General features: G+C 36.1%; 1 protein-coding gene across 6 annotated transcripts; it reads left to right on the top strand.

Moving 5' to 3' along the window:
• Positions 1 to 7149: 7149 nt before the first annotated feature.
• On the top strand, positions 7150 to 15080 carry LOC105162732 (uncharacterized). Of its 6 annotated transcripts, none has more exons than XM_088880475.1 (10): positions 7150 to 7307; positions 7402 to 7447; positions 9374 to 9450; positions 9561 to 9677; positions 10367 to 10614; positions 11929 to 12078; positions 12195 to 12351; positions 12581 to 12720; positions 13088 to 13123; positions 14050 to 15080. In XM_088880475.1, exons 4-10 carry the CDS (start codon positions 9599 to 9601, stop codon positions 14827 to 14829), a joined length of 1590 nt encoding a protein of 529 aa, XP_088736601.1. In that variant the 5' UTR covers positions 7150 to 7307; positions 7402 to 7447; positions 9374 to 9450; positions 9561 to 9598; the 3' UTR covers positions 14830 to 15080. The 6 variants fall into 6 exon arrangements, with proteins under 6 accessions (XP_088736601.1, XP_088736603.1, XP_088736602.1 ...); XM_088880476.1 differs by having other exon boundaries at positions 7158 to 7314; XM_088880477.1 differs by lacking the exon at positions 7402 to 7447 and having other exon boundaries at positions 7153 to 7307.
• Positions 15081 to 16491: the final 1411 nt, after the last annotated feature.

Genomic DNA, 16491 nt, shown 5'->3' with positions numbered 1-16491 from the left:
AGACAACAATTGAAGTGAGCCAGGGGGTAAGGAGATGAGGGATAACAACTAAAGTGAGCTAGGGTGTAGGAGGTATAGTGATAAGACAAGAAGTGAGGCAGGGGGTAGCAGATGAGGGGATAAGAACTGAAGTGAACCAGGGGGTAGGAGAGGAGGGAATAAGAACTGAAGTGCACCAAGGTTAGAAAATGTGCGAGAGTTGGATGAGGAGATAAAAAGTGATGAAAATCTGCATGGGATACAAGATGATAGAAATTGTATGGAGAGCAGTGATGAACAATCTATAGGAGATGATTCTTGCTATTCTGATGTATTAGTGGATAGTGAAATGGGCTCGGGTGATGAAACCAGTGACTAAGGAATAGAAGTGAACATCTTCCAAAGGCAAAGAAGTTAACCAACACAATGGCTTTTTTGTGTTTAACATGAATCTTGATAATGACGACCCACCATTTGAGGTTGGCCTATGTTTTCCTGAAACTCAAACATTTAGAGATGCAGTGAGACAACACTCTATTGTTAATGCAAGAGACGTTGTCTTCACAAAAAATGATAAGAATAAAGTGCAAGTTAAATGCAAACATGAATCATGTCCTTGGTATATATTTGCTTCAAAAATTCATGGAGAGGACACAATGCAAGTGAAGACATTGACAAATGTACATGAATGCTCAAGAGTTGAGAGGGTGTCTGCAACAAATTCTAAGTGGTGAGATAACAAATACAAAGACAAGATCAGAAGTGATCCAAATTGGCATGTTGATTCAATTATGTTAGTTATGCAAAAAGAATGCAAGTTAATGTTCAGTAAATTCCAAATGCATAGAGTCAAGGCTGCAGGCAGTGAAGATAAACAATATGGTGTACTTTGGAGGTATGCTGCAGAGATTGTGAGATCCAACCCTAATACCACTGTCAAGATTAAAACAATAGAGGTTGAGGGTAATTTGCATTTCAAAAGATTTTATTGTTATTGGGGTGCTCTGGAAACTGGATTACTTGATAGTTGTAGGCCACTAATATGCCTTGATGGTTGTCATCTGAAAACTGTTTGTGGTGGAATATTACTGTCTGCAGTAGGGATTGATGTCAATAATTGCATGTATCCATTTGCATATGCAGTAGTAGGAAAGGAGAAAAAAAGTGCATGACTTTGGTTTCTGGAGTTGTTAATGAATATTTTAGAAATCCCCACTGATAGCAACAACTGGACAATAATGTCAGACAAGCAAAAAGGGCTTAAGAGGGATCAGATGAAAAAACATAAAGGGACATTGTGTCCAAACATAGAAAAAATGATGGAAGAGCTAAAGAAGAAAAACATGGAATACATTGCTCGTTGGAATTGCCACGATCAATTTTGAGATTGAAGGGTGTTATGGTGACAGACATACATTGAATCTGACTGAGCAAACATTTAGTTGCAGGAAGTGGCAACTCACAAGGATACCTTGTGCACATGCAGTTTCTGGCATGTTTTTTATAGGATACAAACCAGAGGACTACGTGGATGAATGCTATAAGAAGGCTGTGTTCATGAAGGTCTACAGTTACTTAATGATGCTATTACATGGACCTGAAGAGTGGCCACAGTCGATGCCTCCCTCTTCCAACCCTTCTTCTTCCAACAATTTTCTCCCTCCACTTTCTTACCGAATCGACTCTTTTCCACCACTAGCAGCCTCGCCGACGCCTCCGGCCCGAGGAATCCAACTGATGCCCTCGTCAGCCGCCTCGAGTGTGCACTGCCTCCAGCCAAACAAAGACGCACGTCGTGAGGAAATCTGGGAGCAATGGGCTCTTGGTTCAGTGTCAGAGACTCCAGTTGGACCGTCCTCGTCCTCGAATGTCTTGGGTGTCGCGCCGTTCACTAAAACCCATGCTGCGCCACCCACAGCTTGAAGAAAACGTTGGAGATGATGATCGCCTTGTGTTGTTCTTGGAGAAAGGGACTTTCAAGTCTTCTGCTGAAACAACTGGAGCCTCACTGCTTCAAGCCTACAATTTATTTCTTAGGTCTTGAGGACAAGACCCTCGTGATGGGTAGAGCAACGATAGTGTCAGACCCAATAGAGTTGCACTTTATAATAATCATAGGTCCAAAAGATAAGCCTGCAAGGCTGTATGATATAGAGACTACAAGCCCAAGATATCCTAGCCCACATTCTAAGTTTCTAGTTGTTTCCAAGAAAAGGATGAATTACACATGTCCCTTTATCCAACAGATTGAATGTATTGCTGAAACTAATTAGCAAATTGTTGGGAATGAATGAAACATAGAACAATTTCAAGAAAAGTTTCTTCTTCTTCGTCAATTTCGTACCAATTTGTCGCTTGATTCCAATGTGGAAATGAGAGCTCCTATTTGTACTAGATAAATATATAAGGCAAGTGACGACTCTTTACTATTTTGCCCATTGTTTCTTTGGATGCGACTGTAAATGAAAATTTCATGAAGAGGTAAAGATGTCTTTTTTCGGGCCCTCCTTTAATGCTCCAGTCCCTTGGATGTATCAATTATTCCATATATTGAGTTTCAATCCCTTGGATTATGCTTTGACTTACCAAGGATTGAGTTCTTCACTTAAAGATTGGCTAGTCAAGGCCTTCTCGGCCAATTTGGCAGATGCCGTCTCGGTGCCTCCACGGTGGAGGCGGGCTTCACTAGACCTATGAGGAGACCCTATCCTACCCAATTGATTATTGACAGACATTGACGCAATTTAAGATATTACGAGAAGTAAATGACTAAGTAAAGTATGAGTGAAAAAGAAAAAATGGAATCGAAAGAACAATTTCGAAAAATTAAAGGGTAAATTTCCTGTTAAACATTCGGAGAACTATGTTGAAATGAGAACACACTAGGAAAAGATAAACGAACTATGCAGAAATGAGGACACACAAGGAAAAGATGAACTTAGTGGAGACCAAAATTTCAAGCAACTTTCCAAATCGATAGAGATACAACTTACCAAGTTCCAATTATTTTCTTCCCAAATATTTGGAAGTTTTTACTTATAGTTGCACTGGAAAAAACGAAGAGCAAGACAATAAAGAGTCGTCACTTATCTTATATATTTCTCTAGTATAAATAGGAATTCTCATTTTTGCATTTGGAATCAAGTGACAAACAATTTGGTAACAAATCTCTTGTTCTATGAAGTATTTCTCTTTGTAATTAGAACGTTCTAGACTATCGGAACAATTGTAACGTATCAGTGATTATACTCCAAATTACTGATTGAATAAATTAATTTTAATTTATTTTATTTGGGTAAAATGCAATTTAGCCCCCCTGTTGTTTCAGAATGTGTAAAATACCCTTTTGTGAAAAATAAAATAGCAAAAAGCCCTCCTATGATTTCAAAAATGTAGCAGAACACCCTCTCTATGTCATAAGTGCATTACACGCTCCAATTCTATTTTTTTTTTTTTAATTTTTACAATTATAAATAATTTTTTTATCCTTATTTTAACATCGTTAGATTTTATCTTGTGAAAATGAATGGTTTAGGTCTTGCTAATATTATTTAAATATATAAAATATATTTTAAAATTATATAATTTATATTTAAATATAAAATATTTAAGTATATGTATATATATTATATTTAATGTGTGTGTATATATACATATAAAAAAATTCTGAAATCAGCGCTAGCGCAACAGCGGGACAAGAGGGGAGGAGGGTTGGGGCTCGCGGACGGGAAGGAGGGGAGGAGGCGGGCAGACAAGGAGGAGGCGAAGGCGGAGGCGGCGGCGTAGGTGGGGAGGCGAGGGCTAACATGTAGAGGTGGAGTGGGAGGAGCCGCGCAGAGGAGGCCCTCCCAGAGGAGGAGGACAAGCCGCGGAGGAGGCCGGCGGTGAGGACGCTGGTGCGGTGGTGGGGGTGGGTTGGGGAAACTTAAATCTGGACCGTTAATTTACATTAGATTAAATCCGAATCAATGAATTCTGTCTAGACCTTCGATTTAAATTTAATGAAATATAACAGTTGATTTGTTCTCTACAAATTTCAACCGTTAGATGTATATCAAGCAAATTTTAACGGTTCATAAATTAATATGTAAAATTAATTTATTATTAAAAATTAAGCCTAAGTTGCATGAAGAGCGCGTGTGATACACCTCCAGATTCAAGGGGGTGCTTTGCTATATTTCTAAAATCACAGGGAGATTTTTTTTCTGTTTTATTTTCCACAAGAGGGTTTACACATTTCTAAAAACACATGGACTAAGTTGCCATGGCTAAGAACCATGGTAAAAATATTTGTCATGGCTAAAATATTTTAGCCACTATCGTAAATACCATAGCCAACAACCATTGCAGGATCATGATCCATGACTATTTGCTATGATTATTTTATTTTTAATCATGACAATTAACCATGATTTAACGTTACATTCTTTGTAGTGCGATAAGAATTTCTAGTTTCCACCTGCATAATATTAAGGTATGGTTTTCCTAATTCTATGAATTATTTTGTTATAAATCTGCATTTTGTACACCAAATCAAACAAGATGTTGAGTCAGCACATTGATTTTTAACTAACAATTGAAAACACGCTCGATATATTTGCACAATTAATATGTTATTATACTTATTTAATTAAATAAAATAAAAGATATATCATGAATGATTGATTAACACTAATAAAATAAATTAATTTCATTTGCTCGTGAGAATGAAGTTATTTAATTAATTATTTACATAATGGTTATTTGTAAATGAAATAAGTATACATAAGGACATTTTGACCAACTCACATTTTATTTACCAAATGTAGTTAATTAATCACTAGACATAACATATAATGCCTCTACATATATATATATATATATATACTTTATTATTAAGTGAAAATACCATTTGGTATCTCAATTTTTATTCGGTCTGCTAATTTACATATATTTCTTCGAGAGCCTAGGGCAATTTTTGGATTCATGTTTTTGTATTTTTCGAGATAAGATAAAATACATTTGATGTTTGTTTTTGTGTTTTTACACCTTATGTGTGTGTTTTTTTATTTTTTCAACTTTTTATATAATATATATATATATATATATTTAATAATATAGAAGAGACATGATTTGATAATAAACAGTGATTTTTGTCTCCCAAGCACACAACATTAACAATATTTATATATATACATATATATAAAAGAGATATAATTTGACAATAAACAGTGATTTTTGTCTCCTAAATCGCAACATCAAATCTACACCACTTATTTTAAAATATTTTAAATTACATCAAAACACAAATTCAAACGTATCATCTATTTTCAATACACACTTACTTAACTCTATTTTTCTCTCATTATCTCCAAAATACAAAATAAAACACTCAAAACACAAGTCCAAACATAAGGTAGATTTTCCGCTCTCCTCAACTTCCACTAACGTTATTTTTTTATAATTTTATTAATTTTTTCAATTAAAATATATTTTTAAAATTATAAATTACGTTTTAAACTATTTATTTAATTACGCATACTCTTTTGAATGTGCCTGATAGGATTGCATTTTGTGCTTATTTCATATAATATTTTAGCCTATTTTGTGACCAAATGCTCCTAATTAAATATTATTTTGCAGCATTAGGACAAAAGAAATGAAAAATGAAAAAAAGCACCAAAATGAAAATTCAAACAAGACTCAAACTCAATTTTTGGCAAGAGTTTAGAGCTACTTGGACTACCTCTGATGAAGGAAGAGTTTAACTAGGATTATAATTTTATCTCTATCAGTCTTTTAGTTCAACTAGAAATCTACTTCTAATCCAAGTAGAACTAAGTATCTAGCTATTATAAATAGGTGATGTAATTCACTTTAAGAGACGACTTTTGAACTCTTCTATTTCTCTACGTTTTTATAATATTTTCTTATTTTGCTTTTCATGCGTTCTTCCATTAGCATGCCTAGCTAGTTCTCTTATTCTGGTTGAAGACTTGGTGAATGCTTAAATCCAACGAGTTGTGAGATCTAATTTATGCTTTCTACTTTTATTCATATTGGTATTTGCATTGTTCTTTGTGCTTTTATTACAAATAATCTGATTAATTGTCAAGAATGTTTGTCTAGCCAATTGAACTTGCAAATTCGTAATTGTTTGTTTAGTTCAATAACTAGTGGTAACACAACATAATTGATTATGTAGAAGTTTTCGATTATGTTGTGGGGAATGCACAATCTAACTTAAATAAATCATCGTAGGAATTTATTGGTTAGAATTGAGCCTTTCTAATTCTTAATGCTGTTGGTAAATTAAATTTTGAGGACGTTCTCAAGGTTGTTTACTGATTAGGGATTTAGTCAACGGACGTTCCTTGACTATCCACAAGGTAAGGAAATGTGAGGTCATTAGGTTGTACCAATGATCATAACAAATTTATCTATCATGAATAATTGTTATCTTTGCATCTATGATTAACCGTAGAATTAAGTGTGATCTTGTCTTTAATTGGAATGCTTTTATCTTATATTTATTTTTTCTAATTTTATTAGCTTTTTAGTTTTATTCTTCTTCACGATCAAAACTACCCCTAATTATTTTCATTTTTGAAGGAATTAATTTAAAATCAATCTCTGTAGATTCGACCCTATTCACACATCTATAAAAGTATTTGTAGGAATTATTTTTGTTGGATTCGACACCCATCAGTGCCACATACACTGATTATTTAATAATTGTGAAAGAATTAGAGTAATTATATTTGATTTTCAAATTATACAAAGATTAAAATACCCTTAAATATACTTATCCTAAATAAAATACCATATTTTCAAAATTTTCTATTAATGTTATTATATTAATCCACATTTGAAAACAATAAAAATTTATTTAATAAATTATCAGTTCTGAATCGTCTAATATGTTATTTAATTAAAATTAATTTTCAAGGTGCAAATGTTATCCCTTTTAAGTATTACAGTGACAATACACAAAAATCAATTAGCAATAAATGTTATTATTGGGACAAAAGAAAAAAACAACTCTGAAATCGGGTTAGATTTGTAAATAAGGCAACGATGGGGCCTCCCACTGACATTTGGGTATTCTGAGAGGGGCTATATGTAAATTTAAGTTCAGCCCCTTTAAGTTCTACATATTTCTAATTCTTACCGAGTAATGTTTTTGTTATTTTCACTTCACCCCCACCGAATCTCTGTCCATGTCCCTATTTCTCCGAGGCAAACCCCGGGGCTCTCATTCTGAAGGGTTTTCTATCCATTCACCGTCTCAAAGTTAAACAAATCGCTCCTCTGTAACCCGAGCATCTCTGCTCTCTGTCTGTAGGCAGGTATAGTGTACGTATGAATAGGAATTTCAGTCGTCGTCTTACGTTAATTTATGGGTTCTTGCTTGGCTGAATTTTTTCTTGTATTTCCTTTAAGGGTTTTCTTCACTAAATCCTCTCAGTCGAAGTGTTTCAAGTGGAGGGTACGATTTCTTTGTTTCATCCTGGATTTCAGAAGTTTATACCTTTTGGCCCACTTTGTTTTTGTTTGTTTATTTGCTTTAATTTCTCTGCGGGCGAGTTTTGAATTATAGTTCTTGATTTCCCTGATTGCTAGTATTAATTTTAGTGAAACTTTTCTCCGCCAGCTTTCTTTTTGGTGGGTCATAAATTTGAGGTAACGAATACATTGAACTGAATGCGCATCTTTATCTGTGTTTATTCTGTTTGACGGATGTATCTTCTGTGTATATTGTCTGTCTACATTTTCAACTGAGACATAATGTGAACGAAGTGCTAGTTTTCTTGAATTTTTGTTTTCAAATGCTTCTTACAATTGATTAATCGTATGATTGGTTGGTTCTGTTTACTATAGATGCTTCCTTGATTTATGGATTAGGCTCATCTTTGTAAAACTCTAAAGGAAGAGAGAATGCAAGAGGAAATTCTCCATTGATTTCAGATGGTGTTCTTGAGAATTTTTCACAGAAGAAAAATATTGTTTTTTCGTTTACAGATTGCTGTATATATATATACATTCAACCCAATTGCAATTAACAGACAAACTATAGCTAACCAAAACTAACTAAAGTTGCAAAAATACTAATAAAAGCGTTAACACGACCAAGTGAGTGAGGAGCTAACGACTAGTTAGAAATGCATTTTCCTCAGCTAAAGCTTAATGACCAAAAGCGGCTACTGTGCATCTTCTTCCTTCTCAAATCAACTGTATTTTGCGAGCAGTCATGGAAGCAATTTCCTCTTTCTTTACAATCTTTTGATATGTCATCAGTGCAAACTTGAGTTTCAGTGTGTTGAAGCAATCTTAACTTCTTTACGCATTTGGATCCAACTAGTAACTAGCAATATCCTTCTCATCGAAAATGGGTTTAGATGGAGTATGGATATAGTAGTACAATAAGAAACTTAACAGAGACTAAGATGTAATTTCCTTCCCTCTTGTGAACATTATACGACCTGGTGAAGACATAATTTCAAGCTCTTGTGATATATAGCTAATCAAGAACAGAGTTTTACCAGATTGCATATTGCACTTATAGGATATGGATAGCAACTTGTGTTTTTTGCCACATAAATAAACATTATGTTATGCAAAATCATTGGCTTAAGCTGTTCCAATCCAATTAAACTTCACATCAGTAATAGGTGGATGAACTTTCAAATAGTTGGTTGGAATGCAATGACGTTGACAGGTTAGTGGTCTGTATCAAAACCTTGCAATTGTATGGAAGGTCAAGTATTCCAATTAGGTAATTTGTTTACACCTGTTTTTATAATGAGAAAACAATGTTATTGGCATAAGAAATTAGTTTGTGGCTTTTACATGTATATTAATGAAATAATTTTAGGCAAGTTGGGTAGCGTGCAGTAATGTTGACAAGTGTAGTGGACTGACCTGAATCCTTGCACCTTAGTAGAATTGCAACCCAAAATACATATTATCTCACTTACAACAAGGATTCAATTGTTTGACATTCTTGTCCCCTTTTAATGTAACTGTGAAAAGAACTAAGGAGAAATAGAATTTAATTTGACTTTTCAGGACTAGTGGCATAATGAACTTTCAATGTTTTGTATAAATCAATAGGAGCTCATTAGAATGTGAGAGAAACAAACATCTATCAGATGTCAAATATAATAGGACGTAGGAGCTAATTAGAATGTGAGTGGAGAAGGGCTTGGACATAAATATTAGTTTCTCCATTTGATATGAGTTCAATTATGAAGATTGGTTTGGTTGCTCTTTGTTTTTTCCATCATTAGTTGGCTTGTATCAATTGCTCTCACTGGCAATCTTTTTTTCACCTTTGTCCACATGCACTATGTTGTCATCATTAATCATAATTTGAGAAGAAAATGAATGACCCTGGAAGGCCGTGTTTTGACAGGGGGAAGAACAGAACTCAGGGAAAGTAGCATACGAACAAGGTCCTTACTCTGCCATCCTTTCAGTTTGCTTCCAGAGGTATACTCTCATTTTCTCCCCTACCTGCCATCCCATCCGTATCCCCTTCCCAGGCACCTCCTATTTGCGTTCTTCCCCTTTCTGGGTTTTAATTTCTCATACTTTTGCAGGAACTTCTAGTCATAAATATATTCTTTCAGACGACAGAATGGTTGACGAGGCTTTTAATGAGAAGCTACTGACTGAGAAACTGTCTAAACTCAACAGTTCTCAGCAAAGCATTGAATGTATCCTTTCTTCTTGTTGCAAATTGCATAAGTAACTCTAATTGTTTATGAAGCATTTGTTGGTCTTGTATGCTCTGTGTGTTCCTGGTCCTAGTTTTGGATCTATTTGTTTGCCATAATAGCTAATTCAATATATTCAATTTTAGATCCAAGCTCGTAAACATTGATAAAGCACTATGATTGTGGAGATAATTTCCTTGAAACCATTCTGGTGCAATCGTTGTGGATGAAGTAGAAATCAGCTGGAGTATTATGGGGTGGGTGTTTTTCAATATTTTTCCGTTGGAAATTTGACCTCTTGTTTGACATTTGGAGGTATAAAGTTCATTTAAGGACTGAGGAGGACATAAAAATCATGTTCTGAGGTGCAATGCATGATGCTTTGCTCTCTTTCCAGACGGTTGCAATTTTTAATTTGCAGCTGTAGATTTGATACTCTGATGATGGTGGATGCAGCAGTGTATACATCTTCTTCTGATGCTTTAATTTTTATTCAATGAACTCAGAATCCTCATGGGCAATAATTACTTGCCTGAGGATGCATTTCTGATTATAGCCAAGAACCATTTGATTATTTATAGCTATTAAAATTTTTAGTATTTATAGTGTTGAAGCACACTCTATCAGTGGATTGTGGTGTTGCAATATGATCACTCACATTATACAGAAGTTCTTTAACATTTGATCAGCTTTGTCTCGGTGGTGCATATCTCACCGTAGAAAGGCTAAGCAAGTTGTTGAAACATGGGAGAAAGTATTCAAATCTGCACAGCGCGAGCAACGGGTTTCCTTTTTATACTTGTCCAATGACATACTGCAGAATAGCAGGCGCAAGGGCAGCGAATTTGTGAATGAATTCTGGAAGGTTCTTCCAGCAGCTCTCAAGGGTGTTTATGATAGTGGCGATGAAAATTGCAGAAAAGTTGCCTCCAGACTGGTAATTTCCTCTACTTACCTTTTCTTGAGTGTTCTCTGACATAACTTCCTATGTAAGCATGAGAAAGTGACAGTTTAGACTCCTTGGTTTTCACTCGGTGCCTATGCGTCTGCATGCATGGCTTGCTTCTGAATGCCGACATAGAATATGCTCTATCCAGCATTCTAACGCAACTTATAAAGCTTCCTCCTTATCCCTTTGTTTCCTGGAGTGATTCTTCTTCTCAGAAGTAGAATGGAGAGTAAAATACTGTTGCGAAACTAGCATTTTAATGATTATAATACTGTTTGGTGGTTCTTGGTTGAAATTTTTGGCTATGTTCATCCCTACCGCTGTTATGGTGATTGGCATTTTAATGATTATGATGGATCCCTCAGTGCAGCTGGAGGAGGAGCCTATTGAGAACATATGCAGCCCTTCTCTGAGGTTTCTCAGCAGAATTTCGAAGTGTTTGAAGAGCTGAGAAAGGGAAAGTAATCTATTTTATGGTTGAAGCAAAGGGCACAAACGAGTACAATGTGCTCCTAATTGAGTTTGATTGTTGAATAATCCATATAAATTCTGCTTCTATTGTAACTTAAGAATCCCCATTCTTGACCCCATAGATAGAAGGATAGTTGAAGGTATCTTCAGTAGCATTCTGATCGATACAATTCTGTTTGTTGGTTCTTTATTTGACATTTCTGATCATATTTTTGGGCATCGTTCTTTCCTTTGCAATTACTCTCCTTTGCAGATGCTGAGTCGAGATAAGTGAATAACTATAAACTATAAGCATTTTGTTGCTAGAAGTGCATATCTTTTATTTACTGAAATTTATTCCACCTATAAGATGTCGAAAATTAGTTGAAAATTTCGAATTTGACTACTGGGGGTCTAAATACTCTCCAATTTTTTTCTCTTGCTTAAAAGATGGCCGTGCATCAGTTTCGAAATTATCGTGGAATATTAGTACTGTTACCTTTGTTGTCTCTTCTGTATGGTGATCAGAATAGCATCGTCATCTGTCTTGCCTATTATTCTAGAACAATATTTAGAATGCACCACTTTGAAGGAGCTTTATACGTGTTTCATATTAGTGCTTTTGTTCATTTCCTTATAAAAGCTTCCAGTATTGACTAGGTTGTTGATCTGGCTGCCGGGGAAAAACTTCTTTCTAAGCTTTGTATATATTGCACCTGTCCTTCGTCCTTATTGCTTTCTATGTACACTTGTTGAGTATTGACATCTCCTGTTCTCTAACTTTTCCTTTTTTTTTGTCTCTTCTCTTGTGTTTTTTTTGTGGGGGTGGGTGGGTTGATGCTATTTAATCAGGTTGACATCTGGGAAGAAAGAAAAGTTTTTGGATCTAGAGGCCAAAATCTGAAGAATGAAATACTGGGAAATAATCCGTCTCCAATCAATAATGGGAAGAATTCAAATCCTATCAAGGTGGTAAAACGAGATGCCACCTCATTGAGAATTGTAAGGTTAAATCCACATGATTGTGGGCCAAAAGTTGTTCACATTTTGTTTATTTTTTTATTTTTTAAATAATGGCAGTACTTCTTATTAAGCTTTTCACATTTTGTTGATTCCAGAAATTGGCTGTTGGAGGTTTGCCAGAAAAAATTGTAACTGCTTTGCAGTTGGTACATGATGAAGCTGTCAGTGAAGAAGCAGCCTTAAATAAATGTCGCAATGCAGTTTCTTGTGTACAGGAAATAGAGAAAGATGTTGTGAATGCTTCTTCTCAAGGTTCGACATCAACTACTTTCCACTAGAATTTACTTCATGTTGGCCCATGATTCATCTCTTGGTTGGAATTTGCTTAAAGATGGTAGATGTTACATAAGCATGACTCACACAGCAAGTAGTGTGGTAGTGTTCAAATTCCACGATCTTGCGAATCACGTAGATATCAATTTATGGATGTTTTTATTCCACTCCAATATTCATCGATCTTGATCTTTAACTTTGTCTTCAGGAAACCTGCATGGGTCTGATGTGCTAGATAATATACAGAAACAGGAGAACATTATTCAGCAATGCATTAGCGAACTTGAAAACTGTGAAGCAGTTAGAGTTGCTCTGGTTTCCCAGCTTGGAGAAGCACTTCAGGATCAAGTATGGTTCAATTTTCGTATCCTTTCTCTACAGTCAGAATTACTTCTGTTCGGCATGGTTACTCGATCCCCCAACTTCTGTACATGGAATGATAAAATTTGATATCGGTTGAGATTTGTTTAATGGTATGCACTTTAAAATGGTGTGTGATGTAGTTAGAATGGTTAAACCGCACACAGACTTATTAATGAGATAAAGGTGTTGCCAGTCCGTTGCACTTTAAATTGAATTTATACGTACTGCAAATATTGGGCAAATGTCTCATGGCTATCTGTATGTGCTAGATTCATTTAAGAGAATCATAGTAATATATTCTGATTTACGGCTGGGGACCTTTCTAAACCTCTGACCAGTTATAGCTTTGCAGGAATCAAAGCTGGAGCAGATTCGGAATGAGTTACTTGTATGCTCTCTCTCTCTCCATCCACACCCACACACACACACACACACACACACACACACACATATATATATATCAGGTTTTGTTAATTATTTCCTTGCCTCTTCTTCTTCTTCTCCCCCTTCCTTTATGTGGGTTTGGTGGTGTTTCAAATTGTGGCTAGGGGCACCAACCTTGTGTTTACAACCAAAGTCGGTTCCGAGTATGCATGGGTAGAATGTTACATTAGGACCTAACCACATTTTTGTTTTGAACTGGAAAAAAACCAGAGAGAAGAAGTAAGTGCCTAAAATTTCTTATGTACAGTCTCTGCAGGAAGATAAAAGAAGGGATTAAATTACAACTACTTCCTCTGATAGTTAATATTATTACTTATTGTAACCCCATCCTCTTCTGGGATTACCACAATCTACCATTCAAGTTTGTAATATTTACATACCACTCCATGTCATCTGAGTAGGTGATCATATTTGGAAACTTGACATGTATTAATGTTCTATTGGGAAAACATAAAATATAATTTTTCAACATCTAGTCCTAAAAGTCAAGTAAGTATAAGGTTCTCTTAAGGTGGAGACTTAGGAGGGACATTTCTGTAATTTTGAAGAAGTATAACGAACTGTCGAGCTACATCGCTTCAGACTGCATAGGTCGTCCCTTTATTTTTCTTTTTGGGTAAATTACAATAGTCTCTCATGATGTTTGTCTTAATTACAAATACCCTAACAAATAACTCTCTACAATGAGCTTGAGCTGTCACAAGAGAGTATTTGTTTTCATACAACGAGGGGTATTTGTAATTATTGCAAATCTCAGGGAGCCTGTTGTAGTTTACCCCTTTTCCCCCCATTGCGGACCATACAAAAGCAAGAGTTCTGTTTCGTGACTTTTCTTGATTTCTCCGTTACACGTGTTTGTGAAACATGCAGGTCGCTCGGGGTCATATTGAGCAAGCAGCTAATATGAGACTCCAGCTAACGTCAACCTCCTCAGTGCCACCAACCATGAGCCAGCCAATGATGGAACCTGCTTTTACTCCTGTCCTGCCGCCAATCAATATGACTCTGCCTCCACCCGTGCATCCTGTGACTTCATTTGCAAACTCAAACGAAGAGGAGAGCAAGAAGGCAACAGCTGCTGCTGTCGCTGCAAAACTGGCCGCTTCAACATCTTCGGCTCAGATGCTTACATCTATTCTCTCATCCCTTGTAGCGGAAGAGGCTGCATCAATGAGCAGTGGCTTGAAAAGGCCTAAGTTAGAGCCACCAATGGTGTTTCCAGACGCCAAGAATTCTGAAGGAGCTAATCCAGCCTATTTTCCTACCTCGCAGCAGGCAATGACTAATATGCCGCCTGTTCAGTCTGCCAGTACACAACCTCTTTCCCAGTTACAATCTCCATTCCTCCCACCTCCGCCACCTCCCCCACCGCTTGCACCGCCGGCTACTTCCCCTGCAAATCAGTTAGTCCAATCTAATATGACAGGACTACCATATGGCTATGGAGCTAGCAACTTATTGCCTCAACCACCGTCTTCAAATGCTGCCCTCGGGTTTCCTCGGCCAGGCCCAGCACCTCAGCAAACACAACAGAACCAGCAACAGCAGCCGCTGCAACCACCGGCAAGTGGTGGATACTACAGGCCGGTAGGTATTGGATTTTATGGGCAAAGCCATCAGCCCTCGACTCCTCCAATTAACCGGCAGTAAATTATTACTGGTAAACTGTGGATCCTGTATCAGTTTTGTACATTAATGGGATAGTCTGTTTCGGCTAGAAACTTTCCGACAGTTTCTGTGTAGTGTGTGCTATCCTCCTGTTCGTGACGTGTCATTAAAATTGTATCCTTCACATGGTACTTGTAGCTAATGTAAACTAAATGTAGAATTTTGAATATTTAGTCACATATGGGCCAGGATCAATATTCAACAGGGAGTTTGATTTTGATGCTTTTTGGAAATTCTTATATATATATATTTAGTGTAAAAACATTAGACAATGCGCAATCATGTAACACCCCTCGCAATGGATTTATATCTCACTGATGTGGTATTTATACACTTGGCCCTGTCTGATTACGTACAAAAATTGCGTGACATGTATAATTATGTGTTTAGTTTATAGTATTAAAGCCTGGTATTAATATTGGGTCTGATGTTAGCAATCCTAAATTTATGGAATATTGTAGGTGGGATATACTATTCTGAGATATGATTTTTTTTTTAATAATAATATTTTTTTATCTTTTGTAATTATTCACAAATTACAATGTTAAAATAAGAATGTCTTCAAAAATAATACCCTTAATAGTATTTTTACATTTAATCATATCTTATTATCTTTTCAACCAAACACAATACTACATTATCACATAAATATTACGCATACAATATGTCAAATCAAGTACTATATAATAGATGATGGAATTGGTTATCATTCTATTTTCCATCCCTTCCAATCTTATCATGTCTAATCCTATCACACAAACGAAACGAGATTTTCATGCCTTTTGCTCTTGCATCGGCTTTACCATCCCTAATCCTATTACAGGTTTATCTTTATTACTCGAGACCATATTCTCTAGTGAATACATTGAGATCTTATAATTTCGAATCTTAACTGACTTAACTTTTGGAGGGTTTTAATTAAAGGTACCTCAATTAACCTCACGATTCTTGTGTGTAGGCCAACCATCATTAATCCAGCATGAAATACTCGTCAGACTTATCTTCCAAATCGTGGTCGGATCATAACCCAGATTAGCACTCAGTCTAATAGGACCTCGACCCGAACCATTACCATAACGAGATAAGAAATCCTTGGCTAGCGATTGCTCTTCAGGCAAAGAGATAAGCAAAGAGGAAGACTTTAGCTAGGCGGCCAAAAATTCCCATCCCTGTCTCTACACCTTGAAACTGCATTGTATAAATCTATGCACAACAAGAATTTTCTTAAACAAACTTTAAGAATGCAATGTAAAGACAAAGACACAAATGTTCTTTAATACGCATGATGACTTTGTTCATCGCCAACAACATTTTTCCTCCAGCCTGCATAAGCCCTATAAAGTCCATTGGACTTTATTACGTTTGCAACATCATATCTAACTTACACAATTTTAACATGTCTAAAAATACTGCAATACCAACAGTGTTTGCACTTCTGATAGGGCTCACCCTCTGGTGCTACGTTACCGATCCTTTCTCTGATGTTTCGTTGAGTACTAATTACAAGCAAGATGATGTGTTAGCCTTTGATTTTCCATCAAACAGCACGGTTCTTGAGAAACTCATTTTCGACAACGGCGATGGGACGACGGAGGCGGGTTCGACCGCCAAGTACCATAGGAAACTACAGGGATGTGTGTGTTC

Source organism: Sesamum indicum, linkage group LG5 (assembly GCF_026168435.1).
Source record: "Sesamum indicum cultivar Baizhima isolate 11 linkage group LG5, ASM2616843v1, whole genome shotgun sequence".
In the NCBI taxonomy this organism is placed as follows: Eukaryota; Viridiplantae; Streptophyta; class Magnoliopsida; order Lamiales; family Pedaliaceae; genus Sesamum; species Sesamum indicum.
Note: the sequence above shows the minus strand (reverse complement) of the source record. Positions and strands in the feature narration are given on the sequence as shown.